This window comes from Drosophila innubila, chromosome X, assembly GCF_004354385.1.
Source record: "Drosophila innubila isolate TH190305 chromosome X, UK_Dinn_1.0, whole genome shotgun sequence".
In the NCBI taxonomy this organism is placed as follows: Eukaryota; Metazoa; Arthropoda; class Insecta; order Diptera; family Drosophilidae; genus Drosophila; species Drosophila innubila.
The window spans coordinates 23,464,160-23,490,707 of record NC_047626.1 but is presented as its reverse complement, the minus strand read 5'-3'; the positions used below and the strand labels follow the sequence as shown (position 1 = coordinate 23,490,707).

Sequence of the window (26,548 nt, the reverse complement as noted above, 5' to 3'; positions counted from 1 at the left end):
GTGTTTTGGAAATATATGTATTCAATTGCAGCTTAAAGCATGCTTTCTTCTGGTGTGTGTATGTGTGTGTGTGTGTTGCAATGTACAGTTATATATACATATTTGTTATATATATAATTTTTTCGTGTGTGTGTGTGTGTGTTTTTTTCCATTAATTATTAATATTATATACATTTAAAAGGTATACAAATAAAAAAAAAATTGTTTGTTTATAATTAAGCAACAAATACAAGCGTACAACAATAAATTAATTAACTTTTGCCGTTTTACTTGGGTTCCTTTCTTTTCTTTTTTTTCCTTCGTCTCCATGTATATATATATAAATATATATATAATATAAGTATAGTAAGTAAATATATATATTTAAATATACATATATATAGATATATGTATAAAGTTTATAGTTATATATTGTTTACTTTACTCTCTCTCAACTTTGCCGCTTTCTCTGTGCGTCTCGTGAAGGTCAAAGCAAAGCAAACTTTTACCGTATTCATCTTTGTTTTCTTCTTTTTCCTGTTGTTTTGTTTTACAATTCTTCTTGTATTTGAAATCTTTGCATTTGTTTCTTTTTGGAAACTAACTAAAACTGTTGATGCTACTTCATAGCAAGGGAAAAAATGCATTCATACAGATATATATTAGTCTGTACATAAGTGTATGCATGTACTTAGTATATAATATACTTCATCTTCTAGTTGTAGTTTTTGTTGTTGTTGTTGTTCTTGTGTGGTTGCAGTACATACTAAAGTAAACTGGTGGCTTTTATGGCTTAGACTTAACACTTCACATTAGGCTTACATCTAGTTTTAAATTTAATATATAATAATATAATAAAACATATATATAAATATATTATATATATATCTCATATTATAACTCAATACTCAATTGAAGTATTTGTTATTTTCTTTATCCTTTCTTTTTTGTTGCGTTCCTCTTTGAGTTGTTTCTTTTTTTTTCAGTTTTATACAATTTTACAAAGTTTTTTCTTGCGATTTTGGATGGCGCCCTAAACTATATGTAGAGCCCTAGGCTAATGTGACTTTAAATACTAAACGCGGATACAGGAAGAAACGTGGGGGTTTCAGAAAAAGAAGAGAGAGAGAGAGAGAGAGAGAGTAGAGGAGGAGGAGGGAGGTTTAGATAGAATATGCTTTCTAGTGGTATGGCTTCAGATGCTCTACGTAATTCTCCGGTATAAGTCCCGTCTTGCCATTCAACGTTCCCTGCAACCAGCCGGGTTCATGTGAGAAACGCACTGAAAATAGCAATGATAATGGAAATAGTTAATTTCGATTATGGTTTCATTTCAACTAGCACTTACCATTCGTTATTATCTGATTTGGCTCAAAGGATAGCTCGCCCTCGCTTTCTCCCATGCAGGCATATAAAGTACGCACTCGACTGAAAGGAACAACAGAATAAATTATTTTACAATACTTTATTAATTCATTTCTTTATTATCTTTCTATGGGAATCAAAGCAAAACAAACAAAGGTTCCGGTGTCGGTTCCGGTGCGCCCCGAAACAACTATTTCGGTATTCCTTTTTTCTAGTGTTATTTTATACCAATTGAAATTGATTAAAAGATGAAAATTGAGATTTAAAATTTGAAATATTTCAAAAATACAAGAAAAATCGAGTTCTGGCCAAAAAAAATTATTATTTTATCAAAATTAATTAAATTGGAATGCAGAATGAATTTAGCATGATCAATATGAAATTGTGTAAATTGTTCTACTGATTTAAAATTTTAAAAAATTGAATAATTTTGATTAAAATCTAAAGAAACCTAAATGACATTTTAAGTTAATTTTTTTTTATATAAAGCAAAATCTACATGCAGAAAAAAAATATTTTGTATTTGTATTGGTTAACGGGTTCTGTATTGTTCCCTGACTCTCTACTTCTTAACTTTTTTTGTTTTAAGTTTTATAATCCGAAACTGTTCTATACTGCTTTTACTTCATTTGTCTTTCCATAGTTCTATTTATTCTACATATATTCTACAAATATTCGATATTATATTTTTTATTATTTTTCTACTTCTATTTCTACTTTTACTTCGTCTTTAACTTTAATGATTTTATATTCCCACTTATACTTCTATTGTATCTATTTTTTTGTACACTTCTGATTATATTTATTTTATTTAAAGTTGTATTTCAACTTTTATTTATTCTTTAAATTCAACTTTTAATATTCCTTCTTATACATTTTCTATTTCTTTGGCATCTAAAATTATTTGTATTTCTTTTGATTGTACTTCTTATTTCATTTATATTTTTATTTTACTTTTACTATTAATTTGTATACTTGTACATATTCTATATTTACTACTTTTATTATAATATTTATTTCTTTGGTTGTACTTCTACATTTCTTTTTCTTACAAATTTTCTATTTTTGCATATTTTTTCCACTTTTTCTCTTACTTCTTCTATTTTTTTAGATGCTTCAACTTACGCAGTGCCCGCTGTTAAATCGCGCTTGATTTGGTTAATGTCCCGATTGCGATGCATTTTGGTTGGCGCATAGTCGGCACTCTCATTTGTGGAGCCGCTGCCACTGAGGCTGCCCATGCCGGAACCACCAATCATTGATGGCGCCGCGGTGGCCGTGACAATGTCATCGCAGGTGGAGCCCAGAAGCGTTGAAAGCGACGATGCTTGCGATGTGATGGGCGGATAATCAATCGAACTGCGAGCGTTGAGAAGACGCGTCACATTGGCACTGCTGCCACCGGCATGTAAGCCAACACCACCACCACTAGCACCAGTTCCTCCTACTCCTCCACCTCCACCTCCACTTCCACCTCCACCAATGCCTGCTGCAGTTACTCCACCACCTCCACCTAAACCATTGTTGGATGAGAGCGAATCGCAGACACTCTCATTGGAGCTGGATGTGGAGGCAGCGGCAACAGGTGAATAATGCTTCGCCTGGCCGTAGCCAAAGTGGCTGCGTTGCACGGGCGGATGCTGTTGCGGTCCAGTGACAATGGCGCTGCTGCTGCCCGAATTCTGAAGCAGTCGCTCCTTGCGCATGGCGGCCGTGGGCGGGGATACATTGTTTAAGCTTAACCGATTGCTGCTGCCGGCATTCGTATAGATGTGACTGCTCGATGCGGACTGGGCAACCGGTGTGGCGGTGGCCATTAAATAATCGGCATGCCGCAAATTATTTGTGGCTGTCGCTGGTGTTGCATGATGTGCTTGAAGTGTGGCGCCACCATTTGTATTGACACCACTACCAACACCACTAACAACACCGCCCGTACCACCACCGAGTATGCCATATACAGCAGCTGCTGCATCCGTTCCCGCTCCCGCTCCCGCTCCCGTCCCGCTGCGTCGTCCACTAATGTCACTTTGTGTCATAGCATGCAAATTCTTCATGCTGCCCATTTGCGTGGGCCTTGCCCCATTTGTGGGATGCGTTGTGGCAGCGCCATTAGTGCTGCTATTGGTGCTGACACCGCCAGGTGGTGTGCTGATGCTCGCACTTGCCGGACCATGTGCATAGATCATGCCATTTGGAATATTCTGCAAGCTGGAGGACATTGTTGGCTCCGTGTAATTGGATTTTGTAACCACACGATACACTTTCTGTTGTGGTGAATACATGGAGCTGCGTCCCACACTGCCACCTCCACCTCCTCCACCTCCTCCTCCACCCGTTGAGGCTGCCTTGCCCACCTGCGAGGCACGTGGCATGCGTGTTGGCGGACTTGTGGTACTCGGATGCAGATTTGCCGCATTGACGACACTGCTGCTTGGATCGTTCTTGAAGATGCGCTCATAGTTCTCAATGAGTATGTTGATGACAATGTTGTTAAACTTAATGTCCAATATGGCGGCCACCGTCTCCTCCAGCGGACGCAAAAGTGTTGGACCGAATACAACGCCCAGATTAAACACAGACATTTTGTTCTTCTCGTATTTCCGCGATACTCTAAAATTCAAACAGATTTCGATTTATAATTAGTATATTATTTAGAAAGAGTCTATGCATTTTTAATTATTTACTCATTTTTACTTTCCGTGTATTTTACTTCAAACTCTATAGATACTAACATAATTAACCAACTATTTACACAATCTTTTTCTTAAGCTGATTAAGAAATTTTAGCAATAAATGATGGACTAATCTATTTCAATCTAATCCATTTACTAAAGATACTCCCAGACTATAAAATATTAAATTTAAAACTCAATTAAATTACTAATCTATTTCAATCTAATCAATTTATTGAAGATACTCCCAGACTATAAAATATTAAATTTAAAACTAAATTCAATTATTAATCTAAATTTATGTTTTATTAAATAAAAAAATATTAATAAATAAATAAGTTAATCACTTAGCAATCCCTCTTTCATGATGTCGTTTTCTTGGATAATTAGTTCGGAATTGTCAGGAAATAGCTTTATTATTTTTAAAGTTTCTAAAAAAAAAGACAAACTAAAGTATTCAATAATCGTTTTTTTTATGAACTATATTGGAGCTCCTCCAAATACCAGATATAAATTAGTGACAACATCATAACATCTTCACTATTTAATTTTCTTAAAAATTGTGCAGACGGTGGTGACTAAAGTAAACACTAATCATTTCTTTGGGTTTAATAGCAACACGCTAGTGACAAAACACAAAAACTTTCTCAAATGACTTTATTATGTGCTGATCCCATTGAAAATGGGCAAAAAAGGTATAATGTGTTTGGCAGAATGTATGTAACAGGCAGAAGGAGGCGTGACAGACCCCCAAAGTATATATATTCTTAATCAGGATCAACAGCCGAGTCAATAGAGCCATGTCCGTCTGTCTGTCCGTCTGTCTGTCTGTCTGTCCGTCTGTTTGAACGCGTCGATCTCAGAGACCATAAGAGCTAGAGACTTCAAACTTGGTATGTGGGTTCCTTGATCCTAGGAGATCAAGTTTGTTTTTATTTTTAGATCGGATCATTATATCAAATAGCTGTCATAGGAACGATACATCGAAAATGAACTTTTAGTATGAAATAGTTTTTTGTTTGTTGAGATATCAGAACCAAGCTGATAAAATATGCATCTGAGCTGGTATTATACATCCTGACCTAATTTGGTTAAAATTGGTCCACTATATCATATAGCTGCAATAGATACGCTCAAACGAAAATTAAGTCTTAGTATAAAAAAGATTTTTGTTTTTTAAGATATTTTAATCAAACTGATAGAATATGCATTTAACTTGGTTTTGTCCATCCTGGCTGAAGTTTGTTCAAATCGGTTGACTATATCATATAGCTGTCATAGGACCGATCAGTCAAAAATAAACTTTTAGTATGAAAAAGTTTTCTGCTTTTTGAGATATCTTAACCAAACTGTTAGAATATGTCTTTAAGTTGGTTTTGTTTATTCTTAACAAATTTCGTTTAATTCGGTTCCATATATCATATAGCTGCCATAGAAACGTTCAGTACAGAGTACCTGGGCACAGGGTAGCCTACTGTCGAGCATGCTCGACTGTAACCGCCCACTAGTTTGCTTTTAGATTTAATAATCAAGATTCAACAACACACACTACCAGAAGTCAGTTAACGCTGGTGACTAAAGTAGAATCTATCGTTTCTTAATGACAATAACTGCTTGTAGTTGTAGTTGTAGTTAACAACTTGAAGAGTCACAATCTACAGTCGAATAAAATACATACATACAATAAAATACACATAATGAAAGTGAGAAAATATGTTTGCATTAACTCGTTGATTGATTCGACACTTACTCAGTCAAATGCCTGATGACCATGTCCAGCATCTCAAAGTTTGGCTGCGGCAGTTTGTAGACCAGTTTATGAACCTCATTCACGCGCTGATTGAGGCTCTCTTTCTCTGTAGTGACAATGAAAGACAAATTGATTGATTGAAATGCAACAGAAATTTGAGTGATTTGTTGTCAACTTACTGGCTGCCTCGATAAAGCCGCTGTGATAGTGATAGGTCATCAAGGGTTCATTCAGATTGCGCAGATACATTTTAAGGGCGCTGGCAATTGTGTTGCTCTCCATGAGATCCCGATACTTTTCATCGATAAAGACATCCTCCGTCTCCTTGCGCTCCATGCCGAGAGCAAGAAGTTTGTTGATTTTGGTACCAACGCCGCTCTTTCGATAAATGCCCTCATCCTCAAGTCCTCGACTCTCCAGGACCTGAATGCAGCGACGCACAAACATGAAACCAGTCTCATCCAGTTGATAAGCTTCATTGGCTTTCATTTTCCCAGGCGCCAGATACGTCTGCAAAAATATTATAATTAATAAAGATTGAAATTGATTGATAACTGATTGAAGTTACGAGGTTGGGCTAATAAGTCATAGCAATGTGGTGGTCCTTCAGTTTGTTTATGCTTTTAAATAATTATATTGATAGAGTTCCATCAAAAGTATATGTATACAGGGCTGGGAATACTGATTAAAAACTTTAATCAGCACCTGTTAACTAATAAATAAATAAATTTTTAAATACTGGAATTTTTCAAGCGAAAAATAATTATTTTATAAATTAGTTGAATATTCAAGTCTACAGTAAATTACTTTGAAAATTGCTTCATATCTGTCTCAACTACTTTTTGGATCAATTGTACTTTTAGTTAAAAGATTCCAGTTGACATTTGAAATGCTTGAAAATTCAAGCTTACAGTAAATTATTACACACACTTTTTTTGTTACCAGCATTTTTTTACTTGAGTTTTTGTACTCCAGCAAATATCATACTGCTCTTGGTGACGAGTTCTTAAATGACTTAATAGAAAGTCAGTTGTCACTTTTTGTACATTTTGGTCATTATTTCTTCGTCATTATTGTCCCTAAAGTAATGATCAATGGAGACTTTTACCATATTACAGCACTAATTAAAAATATATGTAGTTACAAATAAAAAAAAATTTCAAGTAAAATTGTACTGGTAGGGAAATAAATAAATAAATATTTGCTGGTGCTGGAACATAAACCAGTGCCAGTAATAATTTACTGTAAGCTTGAATTTTCAAGCAATTTAAATGTCAACTGGAAAATGTCAACTAAAAGTACAATTGATACAAAAAGTAGTTGTGACAGAATTGAAGCATTTTCAAAAAAATTTACTGCAAACTTGAATACTCAACTAAATTTATAAAATATTAATTTTTCGCTGGGAACATTCAACTAAGTAAAAATATTTAATCGAACAAAAATGTAATCAGTATTCCCAGCCCTGTATGTATATTTAACATTTTAATTTTTGAGTAAAATCTTTTTACGCCGAGCCTTTTACTTTAAATTTAAAAATGTTGGCTGATCGGCTGATTACACCTTTTGTTTAAAGTTTAAATAAAACTTTTAAAATATTATTAAACATTGGATGGACCAATCACTGACATTTATTTTCAAAAGATAATTTCATTCAAAATTTGCCGGAACTCGGAGATTTTTAATCTTCTGTTGCATCCACAAAAATGTACCATTTCTTGTGGTATTTGAGCTGATGCAATCATCGGAAAAAAATACGACCATAATAGAGTTTGGCGGCTTGCTGTAAAATGTTGCAAAAATTAAACGGTGTGACCGTTCTTCATACAAGTTAACAAATGATTAGGTGATGAACTCCACGAATCAATTACAACTGGAAAACAGATTAATTGTTTCCTTATGCAAATGACTTTTCAGCCCACCGTCGTATGGTTTTGTTTAATATTAATATGATATAAATAGTTGCTAATTTTTATTTATTTTTTTAACTTACCGGCTCCGTGCCATCCATGGCGCTTAGCCAGGAGCGATGATCCTTTTCGCTAAGCGCTTGAAATGTATACACAATGCCCGGTTTCTCCTTAAAGGTTAAATCAAAGCAAAAACGCTTCTCAAACTCAGAGGCTCGTCGCTGGCACGAGAATAACGTCAATTTCTCGTCCTCACGGGCCTCGGGCCGTGTGAAACTGTGGTTCATCTGATTGAACTGGAGCATTGTGAACTCGCGCTTTTGTTTCTTGAATGTGCAATAGTATTTCGTCCATGTTGCTTTGAAAGGCTCTAAAAGTGAGATTTTCAGAAGGGAACCTAGAGAATTCGTTTCGACAGGCAGAGTTCAGAATTCAGAATTCAGTGTGTATGGTTGTGATGGTTGTAGTTGTGTTTTGTTTAAGAGTTTGTGGTTTATATTATTTTTTTATTTTTTTTTTTTTTTGGTTGCACAGTCAGAGTATTGCAGTTGACACCAAAAAGCACACGGCAGAGATCACAGTTTTATGCCCAAAATACGTAGTTGAGTTGGGTTGGGTTTGGTAAATGGTAAGGGATAGAGAGAAATAAATAAAAGAAACAAAAATACACACAATATATAAGAGTAGACCCATCAAAATTTTTTTGCAATATGTTAGTGCGGAGAGTGTATTCGTGTGTGTGTAGTTTTTTTTTTTTTTTATAACAATAATAATAGACAGTTGGAGAAATAGATGGATGTTTGTGGGGGGAAAGAGCAAAACATTTATCGTTAGCATTGCGTATTTTAGACAACATTTAACATTTATATGGCTTGTGAATAATTTCATTTGGCAATGAGACGCATTAAAAAATAAGTTTTAAAGTTGCAAGTTTCGGTTAATTTTAATTAAGCAGTTCTTCGCTAAAATAATTAAAACTGATGACGATACGAGCTGGTTAATTTTTTCTAATTAAAATAGTTTCAATTTTAATTTATATTATCTAACTAATTGCAGGTATATTAAGAAACATAATTTGATTTTAGTATTCAAATGATATTTCTTGGTTTTAAATATGTTTCAAAAAATGCTTTTTATTAAATAGAAAATTAAAATTCTGCTCTGAATTAATTGTTTTAGCATTGTTTTAATGCTTGTTAATTAGTTTAAATATACTCATTGCCAATTAATTAAGCTTAAGCCAAAAAAAAAAAAAAACAATTACAATAACAAAAATAAGAAAAGCAACAAAATATATTAAACAAATACTTACTCTTTTCCATCAAAAACAGATAACCGCGTTTGGTGAAAATCTCCTCTGATTTCTGTGAATTAAAAAAAAAAAATAGATAAAAATTTTGTAAAAAGTTTATTGTGTTTTTTGCGTGTGCGATTATTTACCGTACGCTTTTCCATGTACTTGGTTTTCAGTTCGGTGACCTTTTCGCGAGCCTCTTCGAAATTTTCGCGAGTCTAAGAAAAACAAGAATGTGCAAGTGGGAATATGAGAAAGTGTGAGAAGAGAATGAAGGGAAAGAGTGGAATGGTTGTTATTTACCTTTTGAACCTTGTGCCTCAGATCCTGCAGATAGTCGCGATGATCCTCGGCCTGTTCGTGGGCGGTGTGATAAAATACCAGCCAACCGGATATGAAGGCCAACAGTATTTCGACAAATTCAAATTTGATGCGTTCCTGCACTTCCTGAATGCGAAGTACATAGCTCAGCGATTCCTGAATGTATTCACGCTCATGCATGCCCAAACTGGCATCGGCCTGAAAATTGGAAAATCGTATAGTCAGAGAAACGGTAAAGGACGAGTGGTTATAATGGAAATGCGGTAAACGGTAGCATCATCAATGAAACGATGTGGAATGAAGCCTTGACCTGACACCCCAAAAAACACAGATAGACAGACAATTTGGAGCATTTGAAACACCTTTGACCTTTAGCCGGCCGGCAAAGTGTGTGTGCGTGTGTCTACCTTTTAATTACGCCTACGCACACACTCACACACTCTCACACGCACACTTGCTAAATTCGGCATTACAACAACAACAAGTTTGCCGCTCTAAAATGTAGATTGTGAACATTTGTGCCGCATTGTCACGCATCAAATGACATTTAGCATTTGCAGCTTCCTTTTGATTTATCTGCATACATATCTGTTGCGAGGGCTGTCACATAAGTTTGACTTTTGCTAAATACTCTGATGCAAAATTGTGAAACACTTTTTTATTTACATTAAGGTGACATTTGTTGTTTCCTTTTTTAAATATATTTTATATAATTTCTTGAACTAATTCGATTTTCATATCTCACATTTTTCGGAATATTTTTTCCATTTATGTTAATCATATTTTTTACTTTTGTAAAGGGTGTTTTTTTTAGAGGTTAGTTTTTCGAGTAGAGATAAAGCTGACATTTTTTTGTTAAATCTGGCAGCTCTAATGTCATTTATGTTCACCGAAGTAACAATTGCCGCTGTACAGCAGAGTGTAATGGCATAAAATTATCCTTCCAATAAAGCCAAATTGATGGACATTAAAACGATTTTCTTGTGTTTTATTTAAAATTGAAGTTTAATACCTCTAAAATAAACACCCTTTAGAATCTATTTGAGCTTCATTTCACATTTTACCTCTAAATATTTCTAGAGAACAATATTCAATATTTAGAGCTTGAAATTTCTGAAGTTTTATTAAGTATTTCATACAGTTCTGTCTCATTTTAAGTCAAGTTATGGTTGCACATTTTTCTATATTACTCCCAAGGCATTAATACTTCCAAAGCCACCCTCACACATACTTATGACGTTCTCCCTCTGCGCACAATTCGCTAGAATTGAACTTTGATATTTTGCCCATTTTTAAGCATAATTGCAATCGAATTTAACGCGTTTTCTGTTTAAAATAAAAACACATAACCAAAATTTCCGACATTTTAGCAAGAAATTTTCTTGTTTATAGTGTAAACTGTTATGCACTCCAAAATCAATACGATTCCATGGAAATTTATGATTTCAACGCATTTATAAATGAAATGCAAATGACAAAAAAAAGGTTCGCTTACGCCGAAAAATATGCAACAAATGCATTTAAAGTTTAAGTCCGATAGATTCGCATAGAAGTTAAAAATGTGTTTCAGTTATACGTATGGTATATAAACCAAGAAGCGGAAAATTACGTTGAATTTAAGTAATATATTCCAATTATTTATTTCACTGGAAATTTGCAGTGATTATGGAAACTCATACATAATTTAAATACGTTTTCTTGGGAAATGTTACACAAAGTTAACTTGTTGACTTTCGTTTAGTGCAGCTACGCACAGTGGGGCGATTTCTCATTTCACGTTGCAAAAATCATCACCCAATTTTTTGTGTCCAATATACAAAAAAAAGAAGATTTTTGCCACGCTTTTCGGCCTGCGGCCCCAGTGTGCTACGTTTCCAATTGCGGTTTCATTAGAATAACAATTTAATTTTTTATAGCTCAGTTTCTGGCGCAGTTAGCTTGTCAACATTGTATGTGTATGTGTATGTGGGTGTGTGTGTGTGTGTGTGTGTGTTTGTGTCAGAGTATGAGCTGCACACAAAACACCTGTTAGTTGCAACAGACACACACACATACACATATGCAGACTGATAAGCAGTTGAAAAATGGGGGTAGCTTGCTGTTTATCAGCTCGCAACGTTATCGTTGCGTTGGGGCAGGTAAGGGTAGGTTAAGGGTAAGGCCTAGGGTTAGGATTTCAGCCACTTCACTCACCACAAATGCAAACCGCTGCCGCACACTGCATTTCCTATGTTGTTTTGAATTAATTTCATGTAATGAAATGTCTGAAAAATGCGGTAGGTGGAAAATTCCTCGATATCAAAACTTAGTTATCATACTTATAGTTCGCTGAATGTTCGCTGGTGAATACTTTTAGGCGCCACTTGCTAACTATTATTATTTTTATTTTTATTCATATTTTTGTTATATTATGTATTTATATTTTAGCAGATTCATTTGCATATTTTTGTTTTGTTTTGTTTATTAGTTGTCAAATTTGCATTAAATAAACTTAAAAAAAATCTTTAGCACAATTCAACACAGCAGCAGTAACAATCATAACAATAACAAAAACAACACAAATATCAACAACAACAAGAACTGAGAGCGGACCTTCGAGAAAAGAGAACCGAAAACAGGTGATTATTTCCGCCTCGCGTTTTGCACACACAAAAATTCAGGCCGCAAATAATTTTTAATTAATGGCATTTAGTCAACTTTTAGGCGGCACTTTTATTTGTATTTATTTAAATTGATTACCTTTGAATTTCTTAAGATTTGATTTAAGAGATTTTAAATCATTTTTGGACCGCTTGAATAAATTGTGTGCTGCTGCTGCTGCGTGTCGATTTGATTTAGTTTTTAGTTGTTTTCCACGCACTTTTGCCATTTGCTACACACACACACACACACAAACAAAATCACACACACACACACACACATTTCGCGTGTGGCAGCTGAGTGCGCGACGCGCATATGAAAATGCTGCGCAAATTTTGTTGTTGTTTCGTATTTGGCTGCCAAAAAAGGCCACGACGTAACCAACACGCAACAACAGTATTAACTCCAACAACAGCAACAGCAACAACAACACTACCAGCAGCACCTACTGCTCCTATAATAGCAACAACAACAGCTACAGCAACAGCAGCTGTGTCCTCCTCAAGTGCGTGGGAGAGCGCCTGCGCTTTTCCTAGCTTCTTTGTATACCCAGCACTGAATTTAAACCAAGGGTAATATTCAAAGATCAACATATAACTTACAAGTCGTAAGAAAAAGTCAGAAACACGAATATTGCTTTAAATACACAAACTGCGACTCTATACCACTTTCATATTATTTCGCTAAGAGCATATGTTTTATGGAAAGTAATCGATCTTTGATCTCGATATATTCAATCTAGATTTGTTGATGATAATACTAATATTAAATTAATAGGCTATTTTCACGACCACTCACATTTGCCACATTTGCTCACATTTGAATGTGGCACATTTTTGGCATTCCACGACCAAATGTGAAACTGTTAAGACATTTGACATTCACGCAAAGCAAATCAGCTGTTCGGTTTCTGTGCAAAAATTATAAAAAGCTGACAATAACAACATTTCAATATTTATTTTGATATTATAATTGGCGTAAATTTAATGCCTACCGTCTTTATTGAAATTTGCTTTTATTTTCTTGAGTTTATCGATAAGCATCGCGTGTTCGATAAAAAAATATTGAAATTCGCCGGGGCGAATGGCAAAAAATCTTAACATTCATTATGAATGAGCCAAAATGATCATTCGGATTTTTTACTGAAATGAAGTCAATATTCGGTCCGAATGAAGAAAATGGCGACGAATGTGTCAAATGTTGTGTCGTTGAAATAGGCTATAGTATTTCTTACGTTAAATTAATTATTTCAGAATATTATTAATAACTAATGCTGAAACCGATATTTGTTTCGGTTTGATAGCCAGATAAAAATAGATTTCTTCAATTTCAATTTAAATGCCTTAAACATTGCATTTGGTTTATTCTGATTTGTAGAACATACCTGATATATATTCTTAAGAATGTTAGTACTTTCAAATTAACATCTTTATAAACTTATATTTATATATTTTATTACTGTATTCAAATATTATTTCAAACCGTTGAGGTTTTTAATTATTTAACCTGTACTTTTCATATAATCTGTCGACCTATTTTTATAGCGCTTCGCAAAAATGGAAATATTCAATTCGAGTATCACCTTTAGCGTATCGCACGCGGAAATAACAAAGGAGATGCATATGGGTCATGTTGTCATGGGGAATGTTAGAGCAGTTCCAGCTACACTTTCGGTTCAATAACTAGCCAATTACCGTTGTACATAAATTCCTATATAATAAGTACAAGGTGTGTATTGTCTATTCGATGTCACGGTCAATGCAACCACCCATCCATCAATCCTATTAAGCCATCCATAGATCCATCCACAACTTGAGTGTGGCACTTGATAAAAGTGGCAAGTTACATGCAACACTGTCTATTGTGTTAGTTGTTGTTGCCACAAGTTGTAATAACTGCAACAAACGGCATTTAAGGGTCGTTTGTGTCAACAATAACAAACAGCAACTGTCACACACAATCATACACACACACACACACACACATAGGCAGGAGGCTCTTATATACACATACAGACGCACACGGAAAAAACCGTAGCATACTTTGAAGCGTAACGTTCTCACATTATATTCGCACACAAAGAGCTCTTCCTCTCTCGCGCTCTGAGCTTGGACCTATAAAAGCTCTTAAAGCTCTCAACGCTGCCAGAGTTGCCACATCAACTAAAAGACAGCTATCTATTGCTTGTACGATAACTATAACTATAATCATAACTATAACTATCGATATTATTTTTAATTTATAACTTAATATTTACATTAATATTATTATAAATATTCATTCGAAATTTGTTTTGCACCAACTTTTACATTTTTTTTTATTCGTTTTAATGGTCAACTTTTTACTTCATTATAAAATTGATTGAAATGTTTTGTTATGGCATTTTCTTTTGTTTTAATCAGAAAAGTTTTTACCAATAGTATTTACCAATATTCATAATAAATAAAAGTGAAAATAGTAAAAAGTTTGGTGGTATTCAATGATTAAAAATTATATATATGTGTGTATGAAAGTATTAAGTTGATACTCGTTTATGGAAAATTTCAGTTTTCTTGAATGTTATTTAAAAAAATCAATTCAAAATAAATTCAAAACTTTTTTTTATTAAATTTCGTCAAAAGCATCCCAATTTATCAGCAAATAAAATATATAGTGATAATCGATATAATTTCAAGGGAAATACAAGTTAGATCATAGAAAAGTTATCTTACAAAATTTGAGTTCTGTAAAATGGTCTTAACGTTTTCTATCGATAGTTGGGTTTGCTTATCGATATATCTATTGCCGCAAAAGCTCTTTCGTACAACGTTGCCAGCTTTGTGAAGAAGCTTTGTATATGTATGGGAATTGGAAGCATCACAATATTCCCCTCTCATTCCTTGCTTCGCTCTTCCATATTTCTCTTGCCATTTCAAAGCGCATCGTTTTTGGCATTTTGCGTGGGCCAATCTTGTATTTACTGCCCACATTTTGGCGGCCGGCATTACCGGTCTTGTAACTAAATATAGCCAATGCCTGCTGCATATATACATATATGTATACATATGTTAGATACATAGATTTAGATACAAATGCCATTACAGTTAGATACAGATACATGAAATGTTTTAGCATCCTTCTTCCTGCGAAGCGTGTGTTAAAATTAGCCAACGGCCAACGCAGCTCGTGTAGCTGCTGTGTGGGTGTTAAAGGTAACGCTTTTAGTCCTTATTTTCTATATCACATTTTCCTCCTTTCATTCGCCATAAATTTCCATTTTAATTTTGCGTTACGCTGAGAGAAACGGAAATTGCCAAGAAAAATGTTCGCATCCCTCAGCAGTTTGCTTGCAACACCTTGCAGCAGCTTAAGAAAATGATACTTTTGCAAATAAACCACCCAACCACCTAAACCACGCAACCACCCAACATCACTACGACACTTGCACCACCTTCCCCTGTAAGGAGGGGTAACATTTTCACACCCTTCACGGTGACTATTGAACAAAAGCTGAAGGCAAAGAAAAGACAGAAAACTGCAACAGTGAATTTGATAAGGCACAGGCAACATTCACACAAACACACCCACGCAGACATACACACAGACAATGCATTACCGTAACGAACGAGGGAAAGAAAAGGGAATTTTACCGTTATCTGAAGGAAAATTGAAGCTGAAAACGACTTTAAGCTGCACTACAATAATTTTTCATAGCTTATTATACATTTGATTGAAAGTTAATTGAGCTTAAAAGTAAAGTTAATCATCTACAGAAATTACAATTCTCTAGTTCTTAAATAATGAAAAAGACATTATGGTAAAAAGTAGATGAAAACATATTAAAGTTAATAAAAATTTTCTCTTGACATTGCTTGTAGAATCAGAGATCTATCGTGATTTTTACAGGGACTGGAATCATTGTAAGTTTTATTATAAAAATTACAACTCAATGATTATTTTCAATATTTATTGATTTACTTACAATATTATAGTTCATTTTAAGGTATACTTCACAAATCGAAAAATAATCATTATTTTTGAGCTAAAAAAATAAAACTCTTAATATATTGATTATAAATTGAGTTGTATTTTTCCTTCAAATATATTAATTATATTTGGTCAAAAGTACAAATCAAATTGTATTTTTGACTTTTAGATACATTTTAATAGCTCATCAAATGATTATATAGATTCGTCTTTTTATTGATCTGATTGGAATTTTTCGGGGTTTTTCCCTTCCTTGCTAAAAATGTTGGATGAATTATTTTTTTTTTGCTTACAAGAAACTCAATTAAATTTAAACATTCTTAAAATGTAGGGTAGTAGCTTAAGAGCTGTTCAACGTTTTACGAGACAATTTTTATTAGAATTATACATGTTTATAAAATACTACTGTGTCCAAAAAATAAGGTGACATTTGATTTTAAACTGCGCGCTTTGAAGGATTAGGAGAATTCTTTTTGTTTTTAGGTTGGTAGTACTGTGAGTGACATCTATGTCAAATTTCATGTGAAAATATTCATTACTGTTTGAGATACGCGTCGTTTTGTGAGCTGCTAAAAGTGAGTTTCTCGTTTTTTGCAATGTCGAAATTTGTTGAGCAAAGAATTTGCATTAAATTTTGTTTGCGGAATCAATTTTCTGCTGCGGATACGTTGAGGATGGTGCAGAAAGCCTTTGGTGATGAGGCTATGTCTAAAAAAAATGTTTACAAGTGGTATAGTGAGTTCAAAGCCGGTCGTGAACGTGTCGAAGACGAAGAGCGTCCTGGGCGACCATCAACCTCAACTAACGAAGCTCACGTCCAACAAATCAAAGATTTGGTGTTGAAAAACCGTCGATTAACGATTAGAGACCTTGCTGATGATGTTGGCATATCAAAAGGCTCAGTCAATACCATTTTGAAGGATGTTTTGGGCCTCAAGCGCGTCAAATCTCGACTGGTACCGAAAACATTGAATTTTTTTGGAAAAAGGGCGTCGCGTTGAAGTGTGTGAAACGATGCTTTCCGACTACCAGGATGTCATGAAACGGATTATAACTGGCGATGAGACTTGGATCTATGCTTACGACCCCGAAACAACCGATCAATCGAGCGAATATCGTGCCAAAGGAGAGCCGAGACCAAAAAAATCGCGCCAAAGTCGCTCCAAAATCAAGGTCATGTTGACTGTTTTCTTCGATTATCGTGGTGTTGTGCATTATGAGTTCCTTCCACCGGGTCAAACAGTCAACAAGGAATATTATCTGAGCGTTATGTGTCGTTTGCGTAACAGTATCCGTCAAAAAGATTTGTGGAGAGACAACTCTTGGTTTCTGCACCACGATAATGCACCATCCCATACTGCACTCGTAATTCGTGATCATTTCATCAAAACTCAACCCATATCGTTCCGCAACCACCGTATTCACCTGATCTGGCACCGTGCGACTTCTGGCTGTTCAGCAGGCTCAAAAGACCGCTCCGGGGACACCGTTTTGACACGATAGAGGAGATTCAAGCCGCAACGAAGACGGAACTAAAGGCCATCCCGGAAAGTGACTACAACCAGTGTTTCGAAAATTGGAAAAAACGTTGGCAGAAGTGCATTGTGTCGGGAGGGGATTACTTTGAAGGGGATGAAATTGATTTGGAAGAATAAATAAAGAATTTTCAAAATAAATACAATGTCACCTTATTTTTTGGACACAGTAGTATAAGCCACTTTATATCTTGTTGTTGCTAAAAAGCTTACTTCCTCTCAGTTTTCAGTTTTATCTCGCAGCCTTAAGCATTTTTGTGCAAAGTGCAAGAAGTTCACAAATAGGATTTCCAAGAATGAAAGATTTTCAAGGCAAAAAATGCCCAAAGCCCATAACTGTCTAAGCCCTTGTAGCTGTAGCTGTCGCTGGAGTTAAGGCTGGAGCTGGAGTTATTGGGAGTCTGGCCCCTAATAGGCTTAACATGTTGAACCCCTTTTGAGACGCGTTGCTGGGAAAGCGCATTAACTGGCAGAAAAATGTGTTTTAAAAACGAAAAGAAAACAAAACAAAACAAAAAAAAAAGGAAGAAAATGTTAGAAGCTTAAATTCAAAACAAATGTGTGGCAAGAGGAACAGAGGGAGAGGGAGAGGAAAAGGGAGAGCGTGTTGCAACAACCGACAGCCGACAACGACGCGTGACTGATAACAAATTGTGGTGCTTATGCAGAACAACTTTGTCGTCCGGCCGGCATGGAAACCGTCACAAACGGAGCTTTGGGAGGGGCTGGGAAGTGAGACGATTGCCGGCAACAATGCGCCAGGATAACAGGTACATGTGTCTGGGCGGTAAGAGGGAGAAAGGGGGAAAGGGGGAGTGAGACAAGGGCGGTCTACGTGACACGCATGCCAATGCAAAGAAAATCAATAATACAGCTGCCGTACATTGCAGCACACACACACACACAGCGAAAGAAGAGGGGAAGAAAGAGAAAGAGATCAGGGTGGGAGACATAGAGAGAGAGAGAGAGAGAGAGACAACTTCAATTCAAGCTCTATAGTACAACTTCCTCTTCTAATCGAAATCAAGACAATTGTGCAGCCGGTAAAAAAAAAAAAAAAAACATAGACATTTGATTGATTTCAATTTGTGGCTTGACCCGTTTTCAGAACCACTAAAAACCAAGAGGCTTATAAATGCTTAATGACCACACACAGTAGTTGTTCAGGCAGTCAGTCAGTCAGTCAGTGAGTGAGTCAATCAGTCACTTGCATTATTAATAAAGTGACTCTGGTGGTTAATGGAGTCAGAGAGCAGCAAACTGACATCAATTGAGCCTACGAAACTTATCTATAATTCCACTACATCAATTTATTGCCTTTCGTCTCATAAATTAGCCAATAGACAAGCTGCTTATAAGCCTAAAAATAACAAATAAACTGAACATGGAGAACAAGATACATTGTACATGATAGCATTTTTATATACTATAATATATAATTATTATATTTTAAGCGCACGTACACTATTGTCTCTTTATTTAGTTAGCTTTAGTTACTACATCAAGAGAAATTCAGTATCTACACTGATAAAAAAAATGTTCTAAAATCAAGATTTTGGTCTCAGAACTAAGATTTTTGGTCTAAAAAATGCGTCAAGAACATAAAATTCTTAAATTATGATTTTAAGAATATTTAAAATAAGGCCACGTTCTTATTTTAAGAATAAATGTTCTTAAAATTAAAACCAAAAAATAAAATAAATAAAAATTGTTTTTTATATTTATAATTATTTCTTTTTTCATTTTAATTAATTTACATTTTATTTATAATTTTAGTAATTTGGTCTTAAAATAATCTTATTTTAAGAACAAAATATTTAAGATGAATGTTCTTGATTTTAGAAGTTGGTCTTTTTTTCAGTGTATGCAATTTGTTTAGTTAAATTTAATAACTGACCCTGGAGGACACAAAAGTATCTTATTAACACATCAAAGAACGAAAGACTTTTAAAACAATCACGTCCATTACAATTGCATTTATTTAACTCTTCGTCCACCGTAGTCATTTTAAGTTTGCTTAACAAATTGCGGCAGACTCATAGTTGTGAGTTCATTGATTCTAATGAAAGACTTTGCCATTAATAACCCATAATCATCATAATATTCATCTGGATTTCATGAATGAACAGAAGCTACACCAAAAATCGACCTAATTTCATGTTGTTGCTACATTTGTATCTATGTATCTATAGCTGTGTACCTGTATCTGCATCTGGCTAGTCTTTCCAAGAACGCGTGCCAATTGTACGGCAATTACATTTATATGCAATTAGCTGGCGGCCAGCTCAGCCCACCATCAATGCCGCTGCATGTGGCATCATCCCCATTATGGTCTAGGATAGAGAGCGGCTACATTCAGTATTTGGGATTGAATATGCATCATTAGTTTACAGTTCTCACCGGGGCAGCCTGTTTACATTGGCCGCATTTCTTATGTGTTGCATGTGAAGCAAAAAATAAAACCAAAGAAAATCAACTTAACTATACTATATTTACTCAAAAGCATTGACTCAGTTTCTGTACGAGAGATTCCCAAATGAAAAAAATAAAAGCATAAAATAGAGGGAAGTGAGTAACTGAGAGGACCACACAGCGAGCGGATGCAATTGCAGTTTATTGACCCTCAAATATTGTCGGGGTCAAAATGACAGAATGACCAGACGAGCCACAATTGTGTAAACTAACCTCATTTCTTCAAAATATTTTACAGATTTCTCATCATTTCTTAGAATCTTACATACCCTGTGATTATTGCCAAAAATATAAAGAGTTTATTGTTGGCATTATGTCATGATTGTCTATGTAAACAACAGTTTCCTTAAAATGCTGTCTTATTTCTTGCTTAATCAATATCTTTAATTTCGTATTATGATTCTATTTGTCATCAAATAATCCCAATTTTTGGTATATATTTAGTTAATCATTTTATCTTTGTATTCTGAATATTTCATAAGGTTTCATTCAGGATGATCTACTTAGCAGCGCAACTTCAAGTCGAGCACGCTCTCTCTCTATCTTTCTGTTACTTACTGTGCCAAGTGTATTTATGCACAACTTTAAAATGCATGACCGGAAACGTGTTGGCCACAAAATGGCGGCTCAGTGCGCGCATGCTTGGCCTGTTCTAGCCCGGTCTGGGCATTGGCAATAAAACTCGTGCAACGTAACTGAAATTCATTGTGGATGAAGCGCAGGTCAGGGATCTGGTGCGGTTGTGTGAGCAAACGTTTTGGTCAACAAAAAAAAAAAAAACAAGAAAAACTTTTTTATTATGCATGTTGCTTGTGTAACAAACACACCCACACACCCAAAGCGAGATTATATGCTGTGCCAGTTAAAGTTGGCTGGCAAACGAAGCGTAGAGTCCTGGCCAGAAGCCGCAGCTAGAGGGTTGAGTAAATAGCAGCAAATGCAACGGTTGCATGCCACATTGTGTATACGTATTGTAGTTATGTACGTAACTACAGTAAAGGTTGCCTATGTGCTAATAGTTCTCTTGTTAATATTAATAGTAGTTCATCTCCATTTTAAATCGAACTTTGTAGCTGAAATGACAACTTTTTAGTGAGTTGCTGCCAATTTAACGATATAGCGTTGCCAGAAGTTGTGAAATTAACAAATTACTATAACTAAGGCAACAATAACTATAAGCAATAATTTTGTAAACGGCATATGAGGGAAATGTCGCATTTAACAAACAACAACAACACCACACAGCAATTGCGTGGCTTCAAGTCGAGGCGCTGAACACAAGTAATTCATGATCCTTATCGCAACAAATATAAAAACAAAAAATTTCAGATGTTCTGCAAGTTGAATTTTAGATTTTGGCTGTTTTATACTAAAGAAGATTGCAATCAAATGTGGAAATTAGACAACGTACAGTCTTACATATAGACCATACCAAAATTTTGTTAAAGGTTCGGTTCGGCGGTTCGAACCATAGAGCAAGACATCGGTTCGGTTCACGAATTGGTGTATATACCCCTGAAAACAAGGTTTGGGTTCGAACCTTGGTTCAATTTCATACAAAAACAAATTTGTATTGTTAAACATTTTTGTCTACATTTTGAATAAATTTAATTTTTTTTTTTTAAGAAATAAAATTTTGATGATGGTTTAAATTTATTTGAAAATTTATTATTTTAATCCGAAGTCTCAAATAATTGCGTAATATTAGAAAACCATAAAATTTAAGTATTTATTTTTTTCGAACCGAACCTATTATTATTTTAGAAAGCGGTTCGGTTTAGGTTCGGGTTCGCAAAGTAAATAATTTGAAGGGTTCGGTTCATGATCCGGTTCAGGCTGCTTAAGAGCCCGAACCGAACCGTCTCTACGAGGTTCGGTTTGGAACCGGTTTGCAGCCTTGATTTAAAGTGGTTCTTAGCGAGAGCTCACTGTATATGCAGCTAACTGCTGCTTAATATTGATGCAGTTTAACGTAGGTCATGGAACTTTGCCGAGTTTTCTCTATATACGTATGTATGCTTTTTGTGAATAGTGGAAATGCCAACAGACGAAAAACTACTCTGCCAAGTGAATCCTTCGTTTCGGTCTTTTGGACGTGTACTAAAGCCGTGACTGGAATATCCAGACAGATAACACAAGAGGTGGCTTGTTTTTTGTTGTCTCTCTCTTCTTTATTTTTTTTGGCACAACTTCAATAGCAATTTTCGTGAAACAAATGTTCGAGCGCAATTTGATTGCAATTTGTCTGGAAGTTTTGGTGTATGATGAAATTTTTAGCAGATTTACGAGTAAAGTTCAATGTTTTTTTCCCATTTGTCTTTTTCTGTTATTTTCATTTCATTGCACTCACCTCTTGTATCGTATTCTCAGGCTTTTTGGTTGACATATTGAGGAAACGCTCCTGCGATTGACAGAACTTTTCTGTCTTCTTATCAAATTTCTTTTTATTCTCCTTAACGCCGCCGATTTGTTTCTTGCGAAAGTCCTCCAGCGATTCAATAATATGCTTATCGGCGAGAGTAAGCTATAAATAGATGATATATAATATTATAATTAAATATATCTTCTTTAAAAAGGAAATGAACTACCCACCATTTTCTCGCGTTCATCTTCAATTGTGCCAATGATGGCACCGAATCTCTTAAGACTCTCACAAATCACATTCTCATCATCGGTCTGTGCGGTGCCAATGCACTCAAAGTTGAAATCATTTAGCAGAATGGCCAACTGTTTCATGCGTGTGGAAAGCACTGTAAATAGATTAAATTTATGCGATAAGTATGGTAATTATTAAAATTTTAAATACTCTAAAATTTAGAGTCTAAATATTTCAATGAACTTGATAAGCACAATGATTTTTGCCACCAAATTAAGGATATTTATCTACAAAATGCGTTGAGAACCAGAAATTCGAACAAATAGGAAAATTAAATATTTAAGTTGTATTTTTAAGATCTTTTTTAAAAGTTTAAAAAATAATATTCATGAATGTAGCGGGAAGAATACGATATATTATTACAAATCATAAGTATACCAATTGGTAATGAATTTTAGCATTCATTCTCATTATATATAGTAACTTTCTTGTTCTACTTTGTATGAAATTAATAGATATGGAATTAATAGATAGATTGAATAATGATCTACTTTAGTAATTTTTAGGCTTCAACAGTTTTCTTCTTCATATATAATGGGGTTTCGTATGTGTACATCTTCACCTTATTATCACCTCCTTTTGCCTGTCATCCACCTCCATGCTCATCATATCCATCATTAACATATTCCTGTTCATTATTTTCTATCTACTTTCACTTTCTAATTACCATCTTTTGCATTAGCTCTTCATTCACTTTCTTTTCGCATTTCTCATAATTTGCAGATAACATTTTTTGTTCATTTTCATCACCATATTATCCTCTATTCAATATGATCGTCGCTCAGGATCCGTTTTGTTATGATTTTGCGGTGATTATACGATTAACGTAGTGTCCGACAAGTGATCATTAAAACGTCACTCGACACGTCTGTCTGACAGATCGACGCGAAGAAGACACGACTCAGAACGGTTAACAGAAGTGGTAAAAGGAAGGGGAGGGAGGTAGAAGATTTGAATGGCCAATTAAACCCGGTGATAAGCCATACACTAAACCATAAATCCAGCTACGTTATGTATGGGGATGTCGGGTCTTATAAAGCTTGTCAGCTTTTTGATGAGCATACAATTTTTAATAGCTTGTCTTTTGATTAAAAGCCATAAAAAAAAGTTTAATAAGCCATAAACCAAAAGAGTGGGACGCCCAGTTCCGAATAGCTGCTGGTTTTTTCTTTTTCTCTTCTATCTTCTTTCTCCAATCCTCTCTTTTTCTATAAATATATCTTTCTATCTAGCTGTGATTTCATCTGGCGATTAAAAACTTCTATACTTTCTTATACCAATTTATTTGTTGTCCGATTTGTAGGTGAAAGTTTTATCGTTTGGAGCATTTACGATAAAAACAAAACAAAAATAGAAACAGAAACAATCTAATGCATTATTTATAAGCATTAAATATATTGAATATTATGCATTATAACGATTAAAATAATGTATGGTTATTTCTGATCGTTTTCATATATCGTTTCAAGTGATTAATCTACAACTACAACTATTGCCATAGTATTATCGTGTAAATCAATTCAAGGTCATTGAAAATTACAACTGTAAATAAGCACATTTCATTGTTAACCGCAAAAAAACAACAGCAACAACAACAGTTGTCAGCTCTCTAATTTGTTGTTGTGGTTGTTGTGTTCTCTTTATTCGTATTATTTTACTTTTTTTGTGGTTCGTTCAGTGAAGCGTTACTATTGTCATGACTATTAGATGTATAGACAGACTCTTATACGGTAAGTAGTATATACAGCTGGAAAGGTTTAAATAGTATACGATAGGCGGAAAGTAAGACTTGAAAGTAGCGAGACAATTGCAGAGAGATACATTTAAAACTAAATTTAGCTAAAATATCGACAGTATTTTATTTAGTACAGATCGATAAAGAAATAAAATAAATAAGTGATATAGATAGCATTTAATATGAATAGATACTATAGACAGAAAGATAGTATCAAAGAATGGATGGATGGCATTGATAGATATATAGATACCATAACTCATAGATAGATAGATGTATGATTCTTTCATATTTTGATGAGCAAACTCAGAATATGGCTACGATCTGTAAATATGTATGTATATACTAATTCGTTGGTAACGAATTTCGTAAGTCAAAACCATTTGATTATTCGTTAATTATTTATTTCACATGCGTACGCTAAATATCTATTCGATTTAAAAGCATGTAAATGCTTTACGTTATATAGCAGATTGTTTGAATAACTCAACATAGTTGAATGTGTTAAATAATGTATAGAAAAATTGGTTAATATTCAAGAATCTGTACAATTCAATGCTCATCATAAAGAAGATTCTGATTGGCTTCTAAATATGAAAATGTATCAATAGTTTGTATCTTTTTAATTGTTAACTTGTTGTTATGATGCACAGATTAATTAATTGATTATTTCACGGTTTTCTCTTTCATATTTTGCTTTATCTCGATCTCTCTCTCTCTCTCTCTCTCTCTTTAAGTGCCAATTGTATTTCCATAGGAGGCCTTAATCGTCTTGGAACGTTGATTTTCAGGCACCAAAAGAAGAGAAAAGAAGCTCAAACTTTAAATGGGTCATACACGCACACATAAATACGTGCTTGCATGTATATCTGTACATGTGTGTGTATTTATGAGAATGTGTGAGCGACGAGCCTTAAGTTGAAATCCAGATTTTAGCATACGCAGCATCCGAAAACGCGGAAAAAACCAAAAACAACAACGAAAGAATCTTTGGCAAATCAAGAAAAAGGAAACGAAACAAAATAAAATTATATATGATTGTAAATTTAGAAAGTGCGACCATGATATACCCTAGATATAATAATTGGTATAATATACAAATTGGTACATATGAATTAAATTACATTATGAGCACAAAGATAACAAATTTAATTGTTTTGAATAATAAATTTAACTTGTCGTTAATACGGTTATATGATCTTTTATATATTCTTTTTAAGGTTTATACGATAGATTATCATGTGTTGTTCATAGAGACAGAAAATCTGAAATGAAAAAGGGCACGATCCGTTCATTTATATAACGACACGTGCAGTGTCGGTTTTTATATATTTTTGTTTAGTGTTGTATACTTTATTGAGATAGAGCTATTGTAGTTATTTTGACAGTTAAGTATCGTGTCTGATCTGTCGTGGGGATATTATCTGGTTGTCAAACTGTCGACAAGTCGTGTAGTAACAAAGTCGTCAAGTTGTCACTTTATCTTGACGTTCTTCAAGTCATCGATTTGTTTAGCTAAAGATAATCAGTTACTAGTCAGTTTATGTATAAAAATATATATAAATCATTTGAGAGATATACTTAGTTAAATATACAGTATTAATGAATACCTATGATATTAATTCTTTAAAATTTCAGTAGCAATAAATTCAAACTATATTTTTCAAAATAGATGTAAACAAATAGTATGCACCTGCGATTTAAAGTTGGTTTTGACTGGAACTTGGAAAAACACAAATCTGCAAGCGCTTTCTTAGGTATAACTTTCCAAAAATGAGAATTAATTTTTTAAGGTAAAAATCGGAAATCTATTCTTGTTATTTTAGCTTTAGTATGATACGTGATAATACATACATTTATTTATGTTTCAATAAATTTTAACTATTTCTAGTAATTTAGAAACATAATTATTGGGATTAAAGATTAAAGTAAATCAATATAAATAGAATTAAACCAATTGAATTATTTAATTTTTTTACAGATATCAAAATTAGTTATACACCGTATAGACCCTATCGTCGCACACGCACAGGGTATGGAATTGCCAAGAACTCGTCCAAGAAATCAGTCTTTGCCGCAGTCGACGTCGCTGCCAGCGGCGCAGTAGCAGTGGCAGTGGCTGTCTCTCAGTTTCAGCAATTGCGCATGCGCAGCTGCCGCATTGGTGTTGGCGTTGTGTGTGTGTGCATGTGTGTGTTTTGTTGTTATTGTTGTTGTTTCTCTCTTTTTTTATATTTTTTTTTTTGGCAT

The 26,548-nt window shown here is 34.4% G+C and overlaps 1 protein-coding gene across 3 annotated transcripts in view; it reads right to left on the bottom strand.

The window, feature by feature from the left end:
* Nucleotides 1-292: 292 nt before the first annotated feature.
* The window catches only part of LOC117779516 (rho GTPase-activating protein 26), a 70,302-nt gene continuing 44,046 nt past the window's right edge, over nucleotides 293-26,548 (bottom strand). For 2 of the 3 annotated variants that reach the window (XM_034615749.1, XM_034615755.1), the window contains exons 3-13: nucleotides 22,500-22,657; nucleotides 22,258-22,431; nucleotides 9,277-9,492; nucleotides 9,120-9,191; nucleotides 8,992-9,043; nucleotides 7,763-8,076; nucleotides 5,949-6,279; nucleotides 5,770-5,875; nucleotides 2,470-3,957; nucleotides 1,328-1,407; nucleotides 293-1,261 (exon numbers count right to left, since the gene is read on the bottom strand). In XM_034615749.1, coding sequence (XP_034471640.1) covers nucleotides 1,161-1,261; nucleotides 1,328-1,407; nucleotides 2,470-3,957; nucleotides 5,770-5,875; nucleotides 5,949-6,279; nucleotides 7,763-8,076; nucleotides 8,992-9,043; nucleotides 9,120-9,191; nucleotides 9,277-9,492; nucleotides 22,258-22,431; nucleotides 22,500-22,657 — 3,092 coding nt within the window. In that variant the 3' untranslated portion in view covers nucleotides 293-1,160. The remainder of the gene's footprint in view (nucleotides 1,262-1,327; nucleotides 1,408-2,469; nucleotides 3,958-5,769; nucleotides 5,876-5,948; nucleotides 6,280-7,762; nucleotides 8,077-8,991; nucleotides 9,044-9,119; nucleotides 9,192-9,276; nucleotides 9,493-22,257; nucleotides 22,432-22,499; nucleotides 22,658-26,548) is intronic. The other variant, XM_034615740.1, reaches the window with a different exon arrangement.